At 38.5% G+C, this 24,423-nt stretch overlaps 1 protein-coding gene across 1 annotated transcript in view; it reads left to right on the forward strand.

Moving 5' to 3' along the window:
* Positions 1-24,423, forward strand: part of ARHGAP8 (Rho GTPase activating protein 8) — a 97,914-nt gene that overhangs the window by 28,415 nt on the left and 45,076 nt on the right. The window contains 2 exon segments of the mRNA XM_032105690.1: positions 13,165-13,302; positions 24,374-24,421. Of these exon segments, the coding sequence (XP_031961581.1) occupies positions 13,165-13,302; positions 24,374-24,421 (186 nt within the window).

Raw genomic sequence — 24,423 nt, forward strand, 5'->3', positions numbered from 1 at the left:
AGTATGTAAAGGCTAATTTGGCAATTAAAACACTTAATATGCAAAATGCAAAACTAGGACATTTAACATCTTAACATGCAAAATCAGGGCACTTGACATGCAAAGGCCAATTTGGTGGATTTCATATATAACAAGGGAGGAATCTTATTTCAGACACCAAAGCCTCTCCCCAAGGACGTGTGACCCCTGATTTTGGGAGGTGTTTTGGCATCTAAATGTGATATTTGCCACTGAGGTGTTATAGACCTTCAGGATGCTGTCTAAAGGAGCATGCTATTTTAGTCTCAAATCAAGGAGTTTGCTAAGAGTTCTCTGAGTAGATCTGAGTTGGTCGCTGATGTTTCTGTAACCAAATAAATAATTTTTTAAAGTTGCTTTGACACAGATCATTTAATCCAGTACCTTCAGACAAAAATATGGGGTAATGCTAGGTGGAACTTTAATAAGTGAAATGAAACAGAGTTCCCCATGTGATTTTTTTCATTGTTATATCAGGAATTCAAAAAGTAAATAAGCATGGGGAGATATAAATTATATTTTTAAAGTTCTCCTGGACTGAATAAATGTTTAATAGTAGTACTGCCAGGGGAAACTTCTAAACAGCATATTTGTACTCCACTATGAACTTTAAACCATTTTTCAAAAAAGAATATGCACAGAGCCATGAAGTCATTGTGTGACTAAGCTGAATGAGCATTGGGTTTTATAGGTTTTAAATTTAAGAGATTTTTTTCAGATAAATTGTCCAGAGTCAAACCAGTCTTTGGTGCAAAGGGTTTGTGCATATTATAGCTGTGTTTGTGCTGTGCTGACTGAATTGGTTTAGTTTTGTAATTCAGATACAACAGAACAATAATTTTTTAAGAGGCATTGTGTTATTGAAACTATAAATGCCATTTAAAATTGATTTTTAATTAAAATTAAAATTGCTTGTGGTGGGTGCTTGGTTTTGGATGGTTGTTTTTATTTTGTTTTGGTTTTTTTTTTAATGAGATTTAACATTCTAAGTGTAGGGTTAAGGATTATCACCTTGCAAGCAATATAAACCATGGTACAAGATCTTCTGTGGCTGGGGAAGTAGGATTGCAGCTCTGATACATGGAAATCGGGAATCCAGGTGGGCTGAGCTCAGGAATGGGTCGAGCAGCCAAGGCCACTTGAGGGTGGCTCCCCAATGTATGTTGGATTAGCTCTTGCTGCTTACCATGTCCACAGCTGTGGTTTCAGAATTCCTGTCAGCTTCCACACCAGCATAACCCATTGCCAGGCAAATGATACAGACTGGGAGCCGTGTATGACGTGCCTGAGCAATACACAAGGCTGGAATCACACAGAAGAGTAACCTTTCCTGAACTCCTGTCTTCCTTGCACACTACTTTTGACGTGGGAAAATTTCAACCCACTAATAAAGTTGTGAATAACTAAAAATAGAATCTCAGACTTGGAAATTCAGGTGATACCAACTAGGCTGTGATACCAGTCCTTTCCATAGTAGAGAAAATCCCCTGCAGCATAACTTTGTTGCCCTTCAGCAATGACTGCCTTAAGGGCTTTTTCTACAATTTGTTCATTCTGAAGGTATCTTTTATACTTTTTTAACATTAATATATTCTGGGAGTGTTTCTTTTAACTATAAATTCTTAGCAAAGGCTATAGCTGACCTTTTGTGCTGTGTAGTGATTGTATTTCACTAGTTTTTTATAACTTTGAAATTAACCCTGTAGAAGACCTTGGGGTTCCTCTTCCATATGGGTCACAACCATCAGGGAGTACTTGGCATGAGGCTGCAGGATCATGGTGATAAAGCTGAATGTCAGGACTTCAAGAAGGACTTAGCTGTTCTCTGACATAGGGTGACATACCCTGACAATACTGAGACATGGTGACAGCATAGCCCACTGAAGATAACATGTAAAAATTCACATCATATTCCAAGTCTCTGCAGAGAGACACTTTAAAACCACCCGCGAAAAATTAAACTAAACCTTAAGCTGCTTACAGAGTTCTCGGACATTTGCAATCCCTCAATGTGGATTTTACTGGCCATCCCAGGCTCACACTGATGAGCATGGAGACTTGGACTAGGTGTGAAAAGGGATGCACAGGAAAAAGTTTAAAGGTTATTTACAAGGAAATAGGTATTTTTTCCTGTTTTTCTTGATGTTGCCCTCTCATACATATGTCTACTAAAATTTTTCCAGAAATGCTCACCAGCTAAAAAGCTGTGGAGCTACCTGTTACGGTTTAAACTCAGAAAAGCAAAGCAAGCTAAGTCTCTGAGCATAAACCGGAAAGAACTGAGAAGGTTCTAAATATTTCCAGAAAGGAGATTAAAGCCAAATGAGATTAAATATAGTTGCCAAGAAATTGATGTATTTTATTTAATAGTAGAGAGGCAAAGAGAAGGAAAGAGAAAAAAAAGAAATAAATAGAAAAAGAAGTGTGCCTGGGGGAACAGGGAGAGGTGACAGGGGTTAGGTGGAAGCATATCACCCATCCGAGGGTCCCGACGACGTCTTGTTGCTCCCCTCCATCTGGTCTTCTGGTGGCGAGGGTCCCCTGTCGCCACCGTGGCTACACTGCCACATGCCATGCCATGCCACCACATGCCAAAGAGTACAGAATCCTGTGGATTAATATACGCTTTGGGCCAGGTGGGAACACTCACGTGTCTCTCTTGCAGGGGCTAGCTTGATACTGTCCCTTGCAACACTGAGGGTCTGTTGCATCATCTCTGGTGCTCTGGTGCAGGGTCTGGGGACCCCTTTGAGGAGGACCCCTGGGATGGGCCATGTCACCCCCTTCTGCTGTGGATAAGCTTCTGACCACAGGCTTTTCCAAGGTACCCAAAGCCTCTCCTCCCCCCACCCTTTGGTGCAGGGGGTCTGTTCGAGCCTGGCAGCTGATCGCCCTGGGGCTGTGGTCTCCACCTTGGAGGTGTTAAGCCTGTGCTCTGTGAATGTTCCCAGCCCTGAGTTGTTACTTTATCTTATCTTCATCAGTGAGCAGTGTAAGGCCTCAGTCAGGGACCCATCCAGGGTGCGGTAGTCTTTTTTGCAGCTTTTGTAATACAGTTTTGCATGTCCTTTAAGAAAATGTTTAGGGCATAAAATATAATATTTCAGTTTCTGACACCACCTCTGTATGAAGGTTAAAGAAAACCTATTACATATGATTTGTTAGACCAGTGAATGTAAGGTCTATAAATGCATGATAATGTGCATGCTGAGAATCCAGGGTATTGGATGCTCCATCCTGAAATACTTCATGGTATCTTTTATCACATAGCTAAGAAGAACTAGAGAAGATTCAGAATATAAATCTAATGAGTCTGTTCTTAATTTTAAGAAAGCATTGAATTATTAGGAAAGAATGTATAACCTGCCGTACAAGAAATAGGCAAGACCAAAGTGTTTTTGTTCACAGAGTCTACACGTCTGTCTTTACTATTATTGTTCAGTAGCTAAATCTGTCACGTGAGGCTGAAGAAAACCACAAAATTATTATGTTTGCTATATACATAATCTTTCATGTGTTTACACATATTAAATATATAGAATAATTGCAGCAATGAGAAAAGTCAGGAGTTTCATAGGATTCTTTATCTCAGTCTTACTCTGTGTTTTGGTCAATGTTACTAATGAAAGTCTGTAATGTCAGGTGAGCTTCCACTTTCGGAAGCTGTCCCAAACTGTGGAAGCTACTTGCTTGTGAAACCCCACCTGCAGAGCAGCCTCCAGGTCTGGGGTCCCAGCTCAGGAAGGACATGGAGCTGCTGGAGCGAGTCCAGAGGAGGCACCAAGTTGATCCAAGGGATGGAGCACCTCTCCCACGAGGAAAGGCTGAGGGAATTAGGTTTGTTCAGCCTGGAGAAGAGAAGTTTCAGGATGACCTAATTGTGGCCTTCCGGTACCTGAAGGAGGCAACAACGAAGATAGAGAGAGACTATTTAGAAGAACCTGGAGTGACAGGTCAAGGGGAGATTGTGTTCAACCTGACAGAGAGTAGGTTTAGATGGGATGTTAAGAAGAAGTTCTTTCCTGTGAGGGTGGTGAGGCCCTGGCACAGGTTGCTGAGAGAAGCTGTGTCTGCCCCACCCCTGGAAGTGTTCAAGTGTTGGACTGGGCTTGGAGCAACCTGGTCTAGTGGAAGGTGTCCCTGCCCATGGCATGGAGTGGGATGAGATGAGCTTTAATGTCCTTTCCAACCCAAACCATTCTGGGATTCTGTGATTCTATGAAATATAAAATTGTTTTTGAAATTTTCTTCCGTTGTAATTTCAAAGCATTTATAAAAATCTAGTGGGGGATGTGATTTGAAAAATCAAGATTCTGAGGATGAGATGTGCTGATGTGAATAGAGGCAAAATTGACGTGGACTGCATTATGGGAGGATTTGGGTTCAGGGTTACAGCTGACAACAAACCAGCTGTTGTTACTGCTGGATTATATGGCTAGTATTGAAGACATGAACTGGTTTGGGCTTTCCTGAGCCCCTTGACACCAGCAGAGCAGTAACTGAGTTACCTGAAACACTCACTGACTGCCTTGTCAGCTCCATGGACACTGTGCATTGAACTCTTGAAGTAAAACACTTCCATGCTTTACAGCATTACATTTCCTGCACAGTAAGTTATCATAACGTAACAAATTAGCCATGTTGCAAATATTTAATCTTAATACTTGTGAGTTAATGGAGAAGTAATTGGTTTGGGCAAACCAACAGCTAGCTGGGTCTTCAGTGCACTGGTTAAGAAACAGTCCAGTGCAAATAAAGAAACAGTGAGATGACAGGTGTTGTTACCATCATTTAACTTGATTTTGAATTGTTTATAGCTAAACATGGGCTATATGATCACCATATCAAATGGCTTTTGGAACTCCAGTACTTTACAGTACTGTTCTGTTTCGTGCAGCTCAGAAGTGGAAGGGATGATGGTAAGCCTGGGTATTTTGGCAAGAACTAGAAACCTTGACCTGTGTTGCATAAATATAAGAAGAATATGAATTTATTTTAAAAGCCCTAATTTATTCCAGCCAGAAGAATCCCCAGTGAATAATTATGCAATTAAAAGAACCCTTTTTACACAATACACCAACATTTTGTTCAAAAACTTGTCAGAGGAATTTAATTAAACCCCACAATCTTAAAAATACACTTGTCTGCAACTGAAAGTATGTAATCCCTTGGGATGGAAGCTAGTTAAACATGAGTTCAACCCAACATAATTCTGCCACATTAGTGTGTACTACAGTGTATTAATTTGGAAGCAAGTTCCATAGATGACTGATCATTAGCATTTATTATGATTACATTATAGTAATTTTTGTTTAGTCAATAACCAGTGTCTTGGGGTGACTTTATGATGTGTATCCCATATCGCTGCCCTATGCCCAGGAATTAATTTTGTGCCTTTCTATGCCTTTAAACTGAGCCTGAGGGGGGGGAGCAAAACTTCTTCAAAGCAGTTTGCAGCTTGTTCAAGGTCACACAGAGATAGAGTTTTTTTTTCATCTGCAGCAGCAGAGTGAGAGTGGGGAAAGCACCCTGCTTGCTTTCGGCCAGTTTTTCAGCCCCTTTTTCTTTCTCTGGAGAGAGACAGAGAGTTGAACTTTTGTTTTCCTGGGACTTTGTTTTTTCTTTTTTTTCTCTGCTGGACTGTTTCAACATCAGAATACATTGGGAGGAATTTCCACCGAGGCCTTGGCCCTGGAGGTGGGCCCACCACCCTGTCCCAGTGACAAGGAGGGGGAGAGAGAGATCTATGGAAGAACTCTGAAATTTTCCCAGGTTTCTCTCAGCAGAGCGAGAGGTTTTATTATTTAGCATCATTATCCTTTTCCTGTGTGTTTGTTAAATAAATAGTTTTTATCTCTTTCACTTTCCTTTGAGGAATTTTTTTTTTTTTTCCCCCGAGCCTGGTGGGGGAGGGCTGGTTGTAACCTGCCTTCTCTCAGAGGATATATTTCTAAATTTGGCCAAACAGGCACAACCAGTTATGCTGAATCCAAAACATGTAGTGTATTGTATTGCATTGCAGCCACTTATCCATGTTCAGATAATTTTGTCCTAATGATGGAGCAAATTTAAAAGGTTTTCTTTCAATTGGTTATACATTAGTCACTTTTTTTTTTACCTCATGTGCTTGTACTGTGCTAGATGAACAAGTGGATGTGATAAGAAAATATCTGCACTGTTTCAGACAACAAAAAAGTATTTCCAAAATCTCTATGCTAGTAATGGCTAGAAATAGTCCCTTTACTTTAGTGCTGTCTGAACCGAGAATGTCTGATACATACAGGTATTTATATGCAGAAAATAAACACTTTTTATTTCACTCTGACATGCTTAATTATTTCCCATAAATAGATTTTTGACTCCTTCAGCATAAAAAGGTATGGCAGGGTGTACGGGGAAGAGATTGTGCTCACATATTTTGTGGTCAGTGAAATGACAGTGTATCACAGGTTTTCCAGTAGAGGAAAACTGGTGATGGGGAGTCAAGGTTTAAGATTTCCTTACCTGCTCCAGTCCTGCGACAGTGATCACAAGCATTATAAAGGCAGGCAAGGTGCAATATACTTAGAGGTTGGACATACAGTGTAACTGTAGAAAAATGTTTCATCAAGTGAGTGTCATCATGAAATTCTTCCCTGTGAGGGTGGTGAGGCTTTCGCAAAGAGAAGCTGTGTCCAAGGCCAGGATGGGGCTTGGAGCAACCTTGTCTAGTGGAAGGTGTCCCTGCCCATGGCAGGGGGTGGGATGAGATGCTCTTTAAGGTTTTTTCCAACCCACACCAGACTGTGATTCTATGATCCTGGAATAAGCACTGAAAAGACCCAACTGCATGAACTTTGGCTTCTAAGCATAGGACAATATATACCATCACTGAGTAAACACTGCTCACCTGTTTTCCAAGTTGAAATTGAATGGATTAGCCCAGTAGAAAATTGCTGGCAGAGAAATCAGCACTGTTTGATCAGTGTAGAACTTGGTAGGATAGAGCACAGATGCTCTTGACAGGGAGACAGTCTTCCTTTCTTTCTAATTTTCAAGGCTGTGCCTCAATCCATTGAGGAATTGACTTTTGTGTGTGCTCCTTCTCTGATCATTCTATGAAGAGAGACTCAAAATCCCCTAAAATAGTGTGATATAGAAAGAATAAAGTATTTGGTTTGTTTTTAAGGACATATAAATTTAGGTTTTACCTTTTCCTCTTCCATTTTAACGTAATATTTTTTCATGTTAGCTTTAAAACCAGGTAAGTTTTTGTGTTATTTCTGGGACAGAGTAGTGATACTACATAGCACAGTGTTATTTTGTATGGAGAACTGGCAGTTTTCACGATTATGAATTTTTTACTGATTTTATTAATTCTGAAAGAGCAGAGGTGTCAATGTAACATGTAAGAACCCAAATAGTGTTATATTTTATGCACACAATAAATGCTAAACAGTTGCAGGAATATTTCTAATATTTTGCTTTAAATATTAGCATGACATTTTTCTGTGCTCAGTGATATGGTCATCAATTTATATAGTTCCAGTGAGGAATAGTGATTACGCTTTTAAATTTGATTGAAATAACCATACATAGTAGTATAAACTTTTGTAAACTTGCATTGAACTTTTCAAAATAATAATTCTATAATTCTAAATATTAACTTACCAACCTGTGTGGCATCAGCATTCAAATTCTTTGGGTTTCTTTTCGAGTTGTCAAATTATTTCAGCAGAGAGAGGCCCAAAGAACCAGAGCCCTGTCTGTGCTCTTGCTGTCAGTCTCAGTGTCTATTTGTTGATTTTCACCAATGTATTGCCAACAAAGAATGAGTGGCAGGTCAGTAAAGAATATGAAAATACACTATACCAAACAGCTGAAACCAGCTGATAATGAGAAATATAGACTTGAAGTTTGGTAGACATTGTGTAGGAAATACACTGTGGAAAAATACTATTTAGGGCAGACAACCTAGGGGAAGGAAAGGAGAATGTTTTGAAAACATTTTTCATGAGTACATTATGCGCTCAGCTCATGTATTGCTGTGTTTATAGACTCTGTAGCAAATTTCCTGCAGTATTATAAATAATAAAATAATCTCCTGAAACCCATTTACCTGGTTTTGTATCTGATACCCCTTAGCAGATACTGGCTTTGCACAGAATTCTCATCCTATCAAAATGTAAATTGCAGACTGATGTTACACGGTAAGCTTGTCACACCGTTTAAAAATAACAAAGAATATCAGTGGAAGGCAAGAACATCAGAGAAAAAAATGAAGAGAAACCACACTATTTACATTTGAATAAGAACATATCTGACAGCTGAGTGTACAAAAAGAATAGGTGTCAAAGACGCCTGTGCCTTGACAAATGTTGGAGGAATCTCTTGCCTTTGTTTGGACTCTGTAGATGAGAGTTCATTACCAGGCAGTTCGTTTTGTGACTGCCTTCATTTCCGCTGAAGTAATACTCCTTTAGAGATGTCAGCAAGTAATAACCTTGCCTCTGGAGGAACACAGTCTGCGATATTTTGCAAAATACTTCAAATTTTCTATTATTAATAAAAGGCTTGTAGTTTGGCTCTTTTCAGGGCTTTTTGTTTTAATAACCTTTCTGATGGAGTGAGTTTGGGGAAGGCACTAAATCTGAGACTTTACTAGAAACAGTGATATGTGGCACGGGAACACTGTTAAGGAGATTATGTTATCTCCCAGGAACAGAGAATGCTGCGGTCAACAGGAAATCAATTTCTGAGGGTGCTACACTAAGTTTGTCTCCTAACTGGAAACTTTCTAATTGTAGCCCCAAGGGAACAGTAAGCTGAAAACCAGGCAGATGGCTTCTTCCCCACTTCCCTTATTCTTTGATTCCATGTAAATAATTTCTAGCTTCCCAATAACTTTTTGTGTTAAACATTTGTAAATGTTTTAGCGCTATCATAGTTAGCCTCACTTGTACAGTAATTTTGAGGTTGAAAAGCCAGATGTCTTTCAGCAAGTTTTGGGGGAGATTTAAATCTGCCCTCTCTAGACCGAGCCACTACTTCTAACTAGCATTAGTAATTAGTATGAAGGAGAAGCTGTATTTTGTCCCATGCTATGTATTGAAGGATTGTATTTATTTTTTTCCTTCAAGCAGCGGCAGAAGAAGATGGCTTTTTTTCCTTCTTCTATAAATTTATTGAGACCTTTATTACTCACGCCATCTAAAAAGCATTCTGGTGTCAAAGATATAGCCTAATTTTTATGACTTATGATTTCATTCATGGTTTATGGTTTAAATTCAATAGACTGGAAAGGCCTGAGGTAAATAGGTACTTCAGAAGGAAGGTAAAGCCCCATTTCCTTTTAAGAGATTTTGGAAATACTTGGTCGGGATGAAGTCCATGAAGCTCAGATATAGTGAACATTGGCTTTGTTTGCTCTGAAAGTATGAATTCACAGGTCCTTGAAAACTTCTTCAAGTCCTTACATTCCTACAAAATGTAAACCTTTTGTTTAGGAACAAATGTGAGAAAATGTTCAGATAAGATAGAAAAAGTCAGCTTTCCTTATTTTATCCTCATTTCCTTTTTTTGCAGCTTGGCTTCATAAACACATTTAAATTTTGTTCATTCACAGTAGTTATTTATGCATCGTTTATTCCTGACCATCACAGGTGCAGATAAGCAGATAATATACCAAGTACTTATGAGCAAGCCATCTCACTAAATAATCTACCATACCTGGTACAGATTAATTGCTAAAAAAAATACATTATCACATCAGTTACTAACTGTGAATCTTAGAAATATCTGAATATCAATATCTATCAATAATAAAGTACTAATTGGACTATCAATCACTATGCATTTTTAATAGTAATACAAATCTGACCCAGAAGTGCTCTTTTTTAAAAGAATATCAGTGCTCAGTGAGAAATGGGATAATGTTCTTTTTTGAACTTAATGGGACTTTCCCCTGTGTGTATGGACTTAATTAAATTGAGTTTCCTGTAAGTGGACCTAATTATTTTCAACAAGGAACAAGTAAGATTGTTACAAAATACCTGGTAAGTTTATGAAAATATTCTAAGTGGTAGAACCTGCAGCAAGCAGGCAAACTGTCTGGACTTTTTTTGGTCCAAAATAATTTCCCAGTTTGAGTGATTTGAAGGAGCAATACAAAATCTAATGTCTTGGCAGACATGCTTGTGTATGCCTTTTTTCAACCACCAGGCCATGAATTTGCCCATTTTGTTTTTATTTAACATGTTCAGATCATACCAAACTGATGTAAACCAAGGGGGTAAAAGAAATTCAAAGGAGAGGCCTAAAAGCTCAATTTCTTTCTCACCCCCACACCTGACTCTGGGTTTTTAATGTAAGGGAAGTACTAATTTGGAAGTACTCATTTTGCTTTTTGGAGCAGCTGCTTGGGGAAACAGATCCTCTAAATCCTGTTTTTTGGTCCTGATGATAATTTTGAGTGTGTTCCTTAGTATTCTGTTTGCTAAGCACAGAGCTTTGACAAAAAGCAGTGATTACACACAGGAACTGTGGGGGTTTTTTATATGTTAGCGCTCTCTTGAAATTTTCATGCGCTCTTTCATGTGAAGTATGAGGTATATAAAACTTAGAATTGCTATAGAAAAGTGACCTGGTGTGAGGGTACGGAGTGTATATATCAACATCTACATCAAGAAAAAAATAAGTTTTAAGTTCTTTTCAGGAGTGAATTAGTCAGAAATTCTGATATTTGTCATTAATGTTGTGTAATACTTAAGTACTTTGAGGAACAACCCCCCTGAAATAAAAAAAGGTCTGTTTGTTCGAACTCTTTGTTATTAATTCATAGCTTTTCTTTTTTTTAGATTGCAGTTTTACAATACTTTTATAACACTCTTGTAAGAAAATGGTAGCCAAATGTCAACAAGGTTTTTCCTGTACAACAACTGGGCAGTAGGATTTCTAGGGTGGGTTTTTTGTTTCTTTTGCTATTTGTGTAGCACATAAAATGTGCCACATTGTGATGATAGCTTCCTTTGTTTATTTTTGTAGGGCTACATGGCAGGGGGGATGAACCCCAACACTTTGGAACATCTCAAAGTCAGATTGGTTGTTTCTTTTGTATTTTTTGAGCATACTCTCCACTTTTAATAACACAGCTCCCACTTCACATACTCACAGATGAGCATCTACTATTTCCTTTTCTCTTTTCCCTTTGGAACTTTCTTGCCTTAGGTGGTTACGGTGCCCAGATATGAACGGAAAAAAAAAAAAGCAAAACCCCTAATAAACAAAATAGTGCTTTACTTGTTCTGAGCTTTAACATGACTTAAATATTTTTACAAAGAAAAAATTGTGGAATTTACCTACTGCATTATGTTTGCATTATTATTCTTCCCAGCTTTTGGGGAAAAACCATTCAGTAAAGTCGAAGAATACTTTCTCAGTTAAGGTTAGTGTAGCTTTTTATGTATGATAAGCTTTTAAAAGGTAGAAAAATACACGTTTTGGAAATAATAGGAGTTTAAACATTTTTGTGTATATGAAGAGGACTCTAATGCTGTCTGTCTAAAGGCAGATTTTTTTTCCTGATTTATTTTCTGAGAAGGCTTTTATGTGAATTCAGACATAAAGAAATGTAAAAGTGGTACACGTTGCTGAATCCTTTGTGTTTTGGAGAAGCCCAGCCACCAGTGGCATGTTTCATCCTTGTGAAATGCTTTTTTGGTACAAATAATGTTAAAAATGAGACAATAAAGCCTTCATGTGGCTGGTTGCAGGATAGAAAGATACTGAGAAACTGTGAGTGGAAAACATTCCAAAATATTTGAGTTTTTCTCTAAAACTTACTAGCTGCTGGCACATAAATCTGTCTGAAATCATTATTTATTTTCTCTGCCCTAGTGTGCCCTGCATGTTGGTCAAGGAACATGAACTATGCAGATGATGAGAAGACAAAATGTTCTAGTACTTTTTAATGTGACACTAGTAATGTTATAGATCATACAATAATGGAATGCCAGGTTGGAAGGGGACCTTAGGAGTAATGTGGTCCAACTTCTCTTAGCAAAGGCACAGTTCAGACAAAATGGCTCAGCACCATGTCCAGCAGACTCTTCCAAGTGTCCAAACTGATAGATAAAAATGTTAGTTCTACCTTATTAAAACCTGCAAGATAAAAAGAGGTGGATGATGTACTGCAGGTGGTGCACCATAAACCGTTAGTTTTTCTCTTTATCTGTGTCTTCTCTTAAGCCACCAAGACACTTGTGTATTAGTTATTACTAATTACCCCAGATTCTGTTCATTTGGATATGTACTTAGTATGAGCTTTTTTTTTAATCTTACAACAGTTTGGAAAAAACTTGGGTGTGAAACAAAACCCCCAACAAACCCAGAAAGTCCTGGAACAAGATTAACACAGTGTTGCTCTTTTCAGTATTGAGTATATATTACTTCTAGTATCTAGTCCAGAATCTACTGAAGTTGGGAGAAGGCTGCCCATTTTACTGAGATTTTACTGGGCTTTTGAGCAGTAATTTACACCCTTACTTGGCCTCTAGCTGGAGTATATGCTGGATGGACACTTGGCTGCCTTGCCCATTCCAGGTTCAGAAGGTTAAAGCATTTCAAGGGGACAGTGGGTTTTGGGGAAGGTGAGATGGAGATTTGTTTGCAATTTGCTACCCTTATGTAAGCTGTGAATCTGCTCTGGAGAGTGTTCACATGAGGTGTTAATGTGGAGTAGCTGTCAATGGATATGGCAGCAGCTGCAAGTTCGGCTTCTCTGTTTGGGCAACCTTGAAATAAAATGCAGGAAGTTGTAGATGGATCCAGGCAGATTAAGGGAGTGTAAAAAATTACGAGACAACAACAGCAGTCATGAATAGCAAGGTCTCAGCATGCCAGCTGTCCAGTCATAGAGATTTTTGTGAGCATCACAGGAGATATTAATCTTAAGGAGTGTGTGAAGATAGATCTGGGGTATTGAAGACTTTCTTTTCCCACACAAGAGAAAGTGTAAAGAACAAGAAGCTGACTTGTAACTGCAATGGATAGTGATAAAGACCTGTGGTTTTGTCAAACTGAGCTAAAATTCAACCCTTCAATGGTGTATCAGAGACAGAAGTTTTTCGCTGTTCATGAACACTTCTGTGTTCTCGCTTGCTCCTTTAGAACTGCAGAAAGATGAAATGGATGATACACACTCAGAACAGGAAGAAACATTTCTGCCTTCACCACTTGAGAATCCTGAGCTAAATATCAATCACCCCTACTATGATGTTGCAAGACATGGCATCATCCAGTTGGCAGGTATGTTTGGAAAATCCTATGGTTTTACCTTACTACACACATTATCACATTTTCTTTACTGTACTCAAGGTCATACATAGGAATCATGTTGATGCTTTCAGCCTTCATCCTCAAGTGCACTCATCTGTAGATGAATTATGAGCCAAATATTTGAAATTAATCTTGCTTTAAAATATAACTACAGCAATATCTTATGATCTAAGGCCTAACTGTGACTGTGACACCTCTGTACTTCACTTGTGATAGGCTTTGTTTCCTAAATCACCTGAAGTGTTGTCATTTTTCTTGTTTGCCCTGGAAAGGCTGTGCAACAAAGAGATATCAGTTAAGTATATAAAAACTAACAAAAGGCAGAAAGGAAACAGTTGACATGAATTTTAACTGCATTTATTACCTAGATTTCTCTTGTGGCTTAGAGAGAAATTATGGATACATAGCATATTTCAATATCGGATCCTTTAATGTTTGCAGTTACTTATTTTTAAAATATTCTGGCAACATATAAGACATGCAGCCATATTTATGATATAAAAGCACCTCTTTAAAGTGTGCATTGCCTATATTTTTTTTCTTTTGGCTTATTTTTGGTATAAATGTACTTGATAAAATAGCATTAATAATCACAATCCTAAACTAAAGAAATTAGTATAATAAGAAACTAATTGTGATATTTAATCTTCATCCTAATGACATCTAAGGTTGTGTTACATTGTATACACTTTTTGTATTTTATACTTTAGGTATATAAGCCTAGGAAAATGATGAACTCAGATTATAATACATAGATACCTTCCTGAATTTGAGCCATAAACAAGTAAACATCAAGTTTAGCAAAACCAGTGCTCTAGGGCAGTGAAATCTATGGTAATTTGACTTCTGACTGAAAATGGGAAGAGGAATTTACTCATAATAACTTCTCTCCTTGAAGCTAGTTATACACGTGGTAATAATCACCTTTTACCTTGTTTGAAACGAAGCCCCCAATGTAAGACTCAAAACCATAAGCAGGGGAATAACATATTTACATTCTTGTGATTCAAAATCTTGATAACTCATGAGGATGTTTCTCTCTCAAGTATGGGGAAAATACCAAGATATTTAAGTTGTTAATGAAATCAGTGAAATCAAACTGAGAAAGTGTGATAGGTGTATTAACGCATGCTGGATGCACCAGAGCCACTGTAACTGTCCACCTAAGAACCTCTTCCTGCTCTATTAGGCAGTGCTACATGGTGACATATCAAAAGAGATCTTCAAGCCTTTTTTTATCCTGGTAATATACTCAGCATCAAATTATGTTGGGCTATGCTACTGCTACTGCTACTGCTGCAACTTCAATTATGCGCAGCTATTTAGTAAATGTTTGTTGTTGCTCCTCATCCTTCATTTGCGTAAAGCTGGCCTGGAAGTTGTAAGCACTGGGTATCTGTCTGGTTTAGCTGGTGTTAATTCTAAAAGGTCCTTGTGGGAATCATTGTGACTACTGGTGATGAGCTGAACTCCCTGAGCCTCTGCTTAGACAAAGCTCCTTTTCTCCATCCCTCCAGACCAGGGGAAAGGGGAGAACTTGGCAGTCTTCCAACCTCGACTGACAAAGGAGACATTCCCTGCCTTTTCCTGAGCAGCCCTGCCTGGCTTCATTCTAAGCATGTGCCTTATTAAAGAATGGGAATATGCTCCAGTATAGTGTGGTGAAAGTGTTTTTTAAAGAGACCTACCTGTAGCTTCCATAGTTTCATTGTAGAACTTGCTTTGTATCAGTGTTTACTTGGAATAAAGTCCAAACCTTTGGTGTACTCCTGGTTTAATTTCACTGGTGCAAATTTTGCCTGAAATGTTGGATTACCTCTGATGGTTTTGTCCTTAGCACTGCAATCTTTTGTAGAGGGAAAAAATTCCCTGGCCATGTTTAAGCCCAGAAAAGAGTGACCTTACCTACAATTTCAGCCAGAAATACTTGGTGGGGGTTTGCAAGTCTGCTGGACAATTTAAATGCGAAGCACAAGCCAGTGCTGTGCTTCAGACTCCTATGCCTGCAGCCTCCAAAATAGCTCCAAGGTAGGATGCAAGAGGAGAAGGCAGAGGTGTGCAATGAGTGCAGAACACAGGAAAGGTGAGATCATACCCAAGGACATGCTTCACCTTCACAAAACAAGACCTCCCTATCCCAATGTTAATGGTATGGAGTCAGGTCTGAATATTTTCAGGATTAACATTCAAACAAGGAAAAGATTCCTTCCCTTCTTGGAAGATGCCAGTCCCTTTGGAAACAAATAGTTTTTAAACAATTTGTACCTAGTTTGTAATAGCTTTCATATTTTTGAGTAAGACAAAGTATGAGTTCAGTGTTTGAAATCATTGCTGTGTTTAAGCAATTCAGAAAGCTGTTAATTTTTTATTTGGTGATTGAAAGATGAGATGTATTGCTTGAAATGACTGAAGAAAAAGAAATATTTTAGGTGAAAATATTTGCAGTAATTTATCCATCTATTACAGTCATCTAGTTTCCAACAGTTATTTAAAAAATGACCAAACCCACACTAGAATTCCTTCTTGCTTTTCATAAACTAAAATTACTTATACCTGATTTCCATAACAAGAGTTTTGACTATATGCAAAGGAGATTTTTCGAGTTGTATTCATACAGTGTAAAAATATAATTTAAGAAAAAAAAGAACATTTTAAAAACATGTAAACTTAGTTAATTGTTTATTAATTACAGACTTAGTTATGTCACAAATCCCAATGTGCAGCTGACAATTCTAAGCATATGTAAATGGAACAATGCTGTTGTGCTGGTTCTTTTTATTTCTGTTTTGAAGGAGAAGTTTCAATCTGTTTGCCTGAAAGCAAACTCAGGATTATTTTTCTTTATGGCAAAAAGGAGGGGACATATAAGCATATCAGATTCATCAAACTTCCTTATTTTCTGTGGTTGGCTGCTATAATATGATTGGTGACAACTTTTTGCAGTACCTTGTTTTGAATATGTGCTTATTTTGTTGGACTCTGTTTCTGCTGCTTGTGCTTTTATAAACTGCCAGTTACATTCTTCTATGTATTAAACAGAAATTTTAATGGAATCCAAGTCCACCATTGTTTTAATCTTTATTTTCCTCCTGAGCCTTTTGTTGCTTTTCTATTTAAAGACTTCAGGTATCCAGGTCTTTGTAGAGACTGTCCATATTTTTTTTCAAGATCTAATTGATTTCATGCCCCTTGATTTTGAAACAGTGCATTAGAAACTGATTAGAATAGGATGTGGATCAGACTGTCAAAGGTAAAGTTGTAATTTAGTTTTTTCAACATGTAAGGAAAAATTGTAGTGAATTATCTAATAAGCCTAATGTAGCTGTAGAGATGGGTCACGACAAATATATACACTGACAACTCCAGGCAATGGCAAATGCACCCTTTATTTCTATAAGGCCTCTTTTGTGCAGTGGTTAGGCACTCGTGCTGTGTCTCTATTGGCTTCTACGTTAACACCACATAAAACTACTGGTTACTTGCAGCTAACACCCATTAGAAAACAATTCTAAGCGAATAACAGCCTCCCTAGCGCATCTGTGCATTCTTCATCAGTTGTTTATGGTTTCTTGCTTCTTATTGATACTAGGCTTCTCACGGGTAAAATCAAGTTCTCAAGGGTATATAGGGATTGTGTCCAAGTCGATGTCTGTGAGACTTTCTGAACAGCTGTCAGCTTCCACAGCCTAAGGCACAAGTTCTAATAGTTTTCAATCATATCAGAGACAGCTTTGCTACTTCTTGCAATACCTTCAGGAGCAGGTCTGTGGTATGTAAATTGCAGTGCCACAGGAAAGAACTGTGTTCAAAGATTTTTTTTCCCTTTTCTTAAAAGATTTACTTTGTTCAATTTTTGAATTTCCGAAGTGTATTCCTGAAACCAGTATCTCTGACTTTCTTCCAGGAGTATCCCTTCGGGGAAAGCAACAAATCAATTGGAGATACCCAAGACCTGGGCAGATTTCACAAAGGAAGCTGAGGGCTCTGGTTCCTGACCTATTTGTAGCACAAGAGCAGATTTTAATGTGGGCTTTGTACTTTACAAAGCATGTCCAAACCATTTGGGTGTCGTCATGTTTTCCTCTTAGCAGCTAGAGAAGCTCCAAAATAAAGGCTACTATCTATGGAAAATATTTTCTGCTCTAGTGAAGAGGAAACTTGTCTGAGTGATTGAAACTTTGGTTCAAATCTTTCAGGAAGAAGTTGAATTTGGATTTTCCAAGTTCTGCATGTGTTTTTCTCAGAATGTGAAAGGAAATAAATCCTTATTTACTGCATTTCTCTCTTTGAACATTCGACTATAAGTTATAGTGTCTTTTTTAAAGACAAAACTGAGTTAATGATATCAAAATATATGGACATACTTTCTTGATGAACTTGAAAAAATATAATGCATCTCCTTTAACCATAATTTCTTGAGCAACAGGCTTGCTAAAATAAATGATGACTTAAAGTGCCAAATTCAGATGAGAATGTCAACTCATTTTAGATTTGGATATCACAGGTCGTTCTACACCTGAATACACCTCATGTAAAAGAAAAGCCTAGGCTGCTTCCCCTTTGCTAAGTCAATTTAAATTATATTCTGTTTCTATTTGACTATTCTGTTGTTTATTTGCTTTCCTTAAATTTTGTTTTATGCTTTCTCTGAATTATCAAAATAGTTGGGTTTGCATCACTGAAAGTAGTTTTGATGTTCAGCGCCCTTTTTCAGACTAGTCCAGAGGGTCAGCCAGAGTTGTATGGACATTAGAGAGGCTGACTTTAGGAATTACTTTAACTCATCCTCATTTCAACTTACTTTACAGACCTTAAGAGGAGCACAGATGAAATGAAAATAATTAAGTACATCAGAAACCAAGCTGTCTCTTTGCTTTCATCTGATCCGAAAAAAAGGTCTTATGGCAAAGTATTTTCCTTATACAAATTTTAAGAGAAAAACTACTCATGGAGAAATCTTTGATGAAGAATCTTGGCTTTCTGAGGGGAATAAGGAGGTTCCTGATGTGGGAAGTCTCCTGAAAGTTTGCTTATAGTCATTCTTGTTTAGGAAGACACCTGAGCATGTACTTGATTTTAATTGCAGTTTTAGCACTTTCCAGAACTAGCCAGGTGCAGTACAGGTGCAATCCTCTCATAGGAAGTTGGTTTCTAAGTACACATGGACATGAGTAGAATCCAGAGGAATGAATGCAAAGAAGAAACTTTGTGAAATCAAAATGAGTTGACTCTTGGAATTTAGAGTTGGTGTAATTCTCTGTATTTCCATGGTGGTTCTGGTCTCTGTCCCAAAGAATAAAAACATTACAGTGGCTATTTTAATACTTCATCCTTAAGCTGCATAACATATGGTGCATTACATTTTCATATCATCAGCTGAGGTGACCAATGCCAGGGAAAGAGGTCTCATCTCTACACCCAAAGTTAGAAGCTTCTCCTGTTAATATTGAGACTCAGCTATGTTATCTTGACTGTTTTTTCTTAACTGGCTAAGAAGTTTCCCATTGTGGATGGACAGAGAACCACAGTGGATTAGTTGTGGGTGTATTTACTGTCCATTACTCGGCCTAGGCAAAACACAGATGTTTCACAATGACTTCTTAATGACTTTGTATTTCCATGAATTGTAGAGAGTAGGAAGCTTGAAAGCATAGTTTGGCTCACCATTTACCAGTGTGTAATTGAAGTTTAAGTTCATTTCCCTAGCTTAAATTCTATTAAAGAAACAAATATGAGAGCAAGTGTTTTCACTGGTGTGGCGAGTCCCCTGGATTTTGACCCTACTTCTTTTTCCATTGAAACCGATCAGAAAACTTCTGTTGACTTGAGGATCTTGTTTTGCTGTAAAGTGATCATAATAAGCTTCGGTAAATTAAAATATTTCACTTTTCACTTGTAAAATAATAATGTTTAACATCATCAGAACAAAATCTCTTGAAAAAGTAATGTTAAAATTACAGCAGTTGAAATATCTCATTTGTGAATTGGAATGAGCTCTTTCATTAGAAAAAAAATCCTTTTAATTTGCAAGAAGCAGTTAGGAAATGCTGTGCATCCAAATTCTTAATTAAAAAAAGGTACCATCTCCTTCACCTCTTGCCCTGCCCTGTGTCTTACTGTAACATTTTTTTCCTACTGCCAAGTTTGATATCAAAAGTGATGTATGATTCGTGTCTGTTTCAGTGAAATCCAGACAAATAAAACTGCAGTAAATAGGTTGTGTTATAATGTATGTAAATCTCTGTGTAGACAGCCCACTCTCCACACCTGTTTTTGTTCATCATGCACAGGGAGGAGGCTGTTTCTGTACTGTGTTTCTAGGAGTGGCTCCATGACCACACAGCTCATAATCCTGAGCCTACCCAGGAATGTGGCTGTGAGACAGCAAGTGCCTGATCCAAAGGCAGGAGCCTTCTACCCGTGTGTGAGCAAAGTCTATCAGACCTTTCCTCTGCATGAGGGATGTTTAGAAAGGTGCAGGAGGAGTGTGAGTGCCCTCAACCTTTGGGAATGTGCCCTGAGTATTTGGAGCCCAAAACCAGTGCAGAGAGATCAAGGGAGGAACACATTTTCCATGGAGGGTAAAAGAAGTTTTGATCTGAAGATGTCTGGTGACATTAAACTGGGGAATAAAGTAGGTTAACACAAAACTACACATTTGACCTGAAAGTGAAATATCAAGGAGCAAATCTGAAATTGCAGTTCTTTTTTCCTTTGTTCCCAGTAGAAGATGAGGCGTCTTTCAGTTCTAAGTTGTTGGGAAGTATGGGTTTCTGGTAGAAAAATACAATCTGTTCAGGTTTGAAATCATCATACTTCCAGTTACACTCTTCTTTGTGTTTGCCACTCCCCATTTTACTTTTCAAACTTTCATGTCTTTGGGTAAAAATTCTATGCATAGAATGCAGACTGCATTGGACTGGAAAGCAAATGTTCTGGCACATGCAATAGGCATTTTCCAAGGTCACTGCCTTCCTGAGGGAGCTTTACTGTGCTCATATAAATTATTATTTCTAACAGATAAAATACCTGGAGTGCATTGTAACAGCAATTTTTTCACAAACAAGCCATGATTTAGAAAGAAATCATATTAATGTTTTAATTTTAATACATCATTCTTATTAATACATGTCACATTATAATGCCTTTATAAGTACTCTGAGAATATAAAACAAGACACTTAACTTCAGGAAATAAATTATGGTCTGTTTGAGAGCAATATGTTGACATACCTGAGTACATATAATTGTGGTGTTGCATGGTCTTTAGTGGTGCTCAAGCACCTTATTTAACCCAGGAGTCAGAGTTCATTTTTAGTGTAGGAAGGGACATCAAACCTTGTGGTATGAAAAAAACCCCTTTGAGGAAGATAAAAAAAAATAAATAGCCAGCCAAAAAAAGAACAGGAGAAAAGAGTCAGCCAGTTTTGTCTAAAACTATAGGACTGAAGTGATAATTACCAAAATTCAAGCTGAAATAGACCTTTAGAGGTTGTTAAAGCAAATAGGGAAAGGTTCTTTGTTTTTTAAATTTAAAAAAAGAAAGAAGTAATCTTCTGTGAAGTAAGAGTGGGGTGGCTATCAGAGATAATCCAGCTGTAGCTGTGAAGCTAAATTATTACTTCATCATTTTTTCTCAGTAAAGACAATAATGTGAATATCATTAGGAAAGCTTTTTAAGTCCTCTGTGTGATGTTCATCTGAAATTTACCATATAACTCTTGTCACTTGGGAAAGACATGTTCAGGTTGGAGCAGAGTAGAGAACACCAATATCAGGGGAAAGATAGAAGGTGTGACCTGTTTACAAGCAGTAGAACATGGGCTGGGAGGGAATGTTGTTATTGCCCGGAGTCCTTTGGGATGATAAATAGTGCTGAATGAGAAGCACTGCTTCAGCTGAACGATGTTGTCACAAGAACAAATTTGTACAAATTGAAAATGACTTTCAGACTGGAATTGAGAAAATGGGTTGCTAGTTGTCAAATCAGTGAGCAGGAGAAGCATGAAACTGAAAAAACCTAACTGGATTTTAAGATAAGCTTGACAAATCAATGGAAGGATTATCTGGTACAGTTCCTTGTGATGACACAGGATTGGAATTGATAATGCAGAAGATGTCTCCCAGGCCATGCTCCTATGTGAAAAGTAATTGCTAATCTCATCGCTTCCCTCTCTTTTCTCCTTTGGCACCCAAAATGGAATGGGTTTAAATAGTTGCTGTCCTATTATGACTGTCAAACTGGACAAGGCAAATACAAGATTTTTTTTCTTAGTCATGTCATATGTCAGGTGGGGACAGCCACGTCTTCCTCAGTTGAATGAAGTATATGGTATCAGTGGTGGGTTTTCATGGAAAATGTGTGTTTGCAATGCTGGAAAGTGTTTTGTTTGTGCAGATGAAGTAGTTTGATCAATAATACAAATTAGCATGGTTTAAGGTGTCTGAAGCTGTTCTACCCAGTTGTCATAATAATGCTCATATGATTTTATGTATTCATAAAATTTTCTGATTCTGTTGCAGATTTAATTTCCCCCATTTTACTCTTTTTTGTTTATTCATTACAGCTACTTAATTGGGGGTGAAAGGGGAATAACAGAACTATAAATAATAACCCCTTGACTTTCTTGTACTCCTACTAATATCAAAGCCAAACTTTGGTGTTTTAGTGGAAATAGAAGCATAGGAAATAGAAGTGGAAATAGAAGAAGGATATTAAATATCCCTTAGCTGGAACATGGGAATTAGACCAAGAATGTATTAAATGTGATTAATTCAGTCTAACTGTTTCCTGGAATGTTTCTGTATTCCTTTAAAAGGAATGGTATCATTCATGTAGATACAAGTTAAAATCTTAACACTTCACAGTCTTCAGTGCCGAATGACCTTTAGTATGAGCATGTGTCATGGGTTAGCATAGCTACGGAAGTGATTCTTTTGCAAAGAGGTGCTTACAGCTTCCTCGATTACCTAACAGAACCTTTCAACTGGCTAGTTTGAATACTGACAATTTTTTAAGCCACTTAAAAAGCTTGACACGCCTCTGTGGTCCACATTTAAGAATGAACAAACCCCAGGAAAGCTCTCTCTTGCTTCCGGCCTTGGGACAGGCAGCTGGGCAGGGCCTGTGAGGCCCAGCAGGGCCAGGCCGGGCCTTGCTCTGCCCGGGCCAGACTGGGACACAGACATCCTGGAGCCGTGTGGCCCTGTTCCATCCACGGCCCTCTCCCATCCCTGTTACGTGCAGACAGTGCAGACCGGCTCTACACACTCCCCCCTCCCCACTGCGGCTGAAGATACAACTGAAGCTGCCCCGCTGCGCGGCAAAGATCATGCGACCAACAGCGATAAGCGAACTCGAACTGTAAGGCCCAGGTGAGATTAACCCTTTTAGTGCTGTAAGTTTCCTCCAGAACAGATGAAGCCTGCAGACATTAAGTAAAGAAAGAAGAGCCGAAACCCTGAGGGAGGACAAAGAGGAGATGCTTAGAAGCTGAAATTCTGTTGTAAAGCTATGGTGGTGATAGACTATGATATATCAGAGTACCTGTTGTAATTTCATGAAGCGTGGGGGGTTGGAGCGTTCAACTTGTACTTGTGAGCAAAACCACCTGTGCTGAAATAAGCATGCTGAAGCAGCTGTAATTTGATGAGAAGTTTGAACAGGAGAGATGGAAGTGATGAGGACTCTTGCTCCAATCGGAAGGAGAAGACCTATGTTCCTAGAGATGCTCCCAGAGATAGTCTTAGAGATGAAGATGATGGGGACCCTTTTGCCCTCAGGGAAGGGGGAGGGCCTCTATTCTTAGAGATGAAGATGCTCCCAGAGATGGGTGAAGAGAACCTTTGTTTTTGAACAGATCAGCCTTAAAATGGTACCCCAGTAGCTCAAGATTGGACTCTTGAAAGCAGTTGTGGGGAAAGCTGCAAGTCAGGGGAAGGGACTCTCACATGTGAGCAGAGAACCAACCCAGCTGGCAGTCTCGTGATACTGAAGCCATGAGAGAATCTTCTTGTGCAGATGTCTCCATAGCATGAGCAAGAGAGACTCCTCTCCCTAAGTGAACTGAAGAAGGTTATTATGGAAGTGGCAAACAGACTGAACATCTCAAGGGTTGTTTTTTTACATTGTCAGTGGGAGAAGGGGGAAAGATGGGGAGAGGAGAAGTGTTCTGAAGGTTTAGTCTGATTTTTTTTTATTTCTTTTAGGTCTGTTAATAAACTTCTTTATATTCTTTTAAGTTTTGTGCCTGCTTTGCTTTTCTCCTAATTCTTATCTCACAGAAGGTAAATAAGTAAGTAATGAGTATTTTAGACCAAACAACTACAGCATGACATAACCTCTGTTTGGCTTTCGGTGTGGGGTGTTTAACTTGGGTGTGGGGTGGGCATGGCACGAACACCAGCCTTGTCTGTACAGACAGTGTGGGTGAAGATGTCATGAGTCAAAGAGCAAATGAACTTGAATGCAGCAATACATGCTTTGTCAGAGGGACTAAGGGATGTATACCTACAGATCTTCAGGTTAGGCAAATCATTCTTGTATGCCTTGCCCCTTGCCTGTTGTGTTTTAATGTGAGGTTAGTGTAGCAGTGCTTCTGAAAGAGAGTATCTAAGAAAGCTTAAGTTGGTTAAAAACATCCAACTTAACATGTGTGACAAAGCAGATGCCAAAAGTGCTTGTGTTCTAATGAATTTCAGAAATAATGAATGAGGAGTTTGAAAACGTGTTATTGCCAAGACTACTAAGGAAAGCAGGCCTGTTTTCTTCCACAGCTGAATGCTCCAGGAGGATCTAAGTGTTCCCTGTCTGGAGCTGAGCACCACCACCACTATTTGCATATGACTTCCTGAGCTTTGCCTTATTATTTGCCCAACTTTCTGCATGTAATATGTGACTGGGCAGTGAAATTTCATGGGCTGTTCTGGGTAATAACAGATTAGAGGTAGCCCCAATATCAGAAGATCCATGCCATCCTTTCAGATACCCAAGGTCCCGTAAGTAAATGAGTATTGTCTTTACTAACTGTTTTGTTTGCCAGGTGATGACAGTTCCGGAAGGAAGGTGATAGCCTTCAGCTGCTGCCGCATT

This window comes from Corvus moneduloides, chromosome 4, assembly GCF_009650955.1.
Source record: "Corvus moneduloides isolate bCorMon1 chromosome 4, bCorMon1.pri, whole genome shotgun sequence".
Lineage (NCBI taxonomy): Eukaryota > Metazoa > Chordata > Aves > Passeriformes > Corvidae > Corvus > Corvus moneduloides.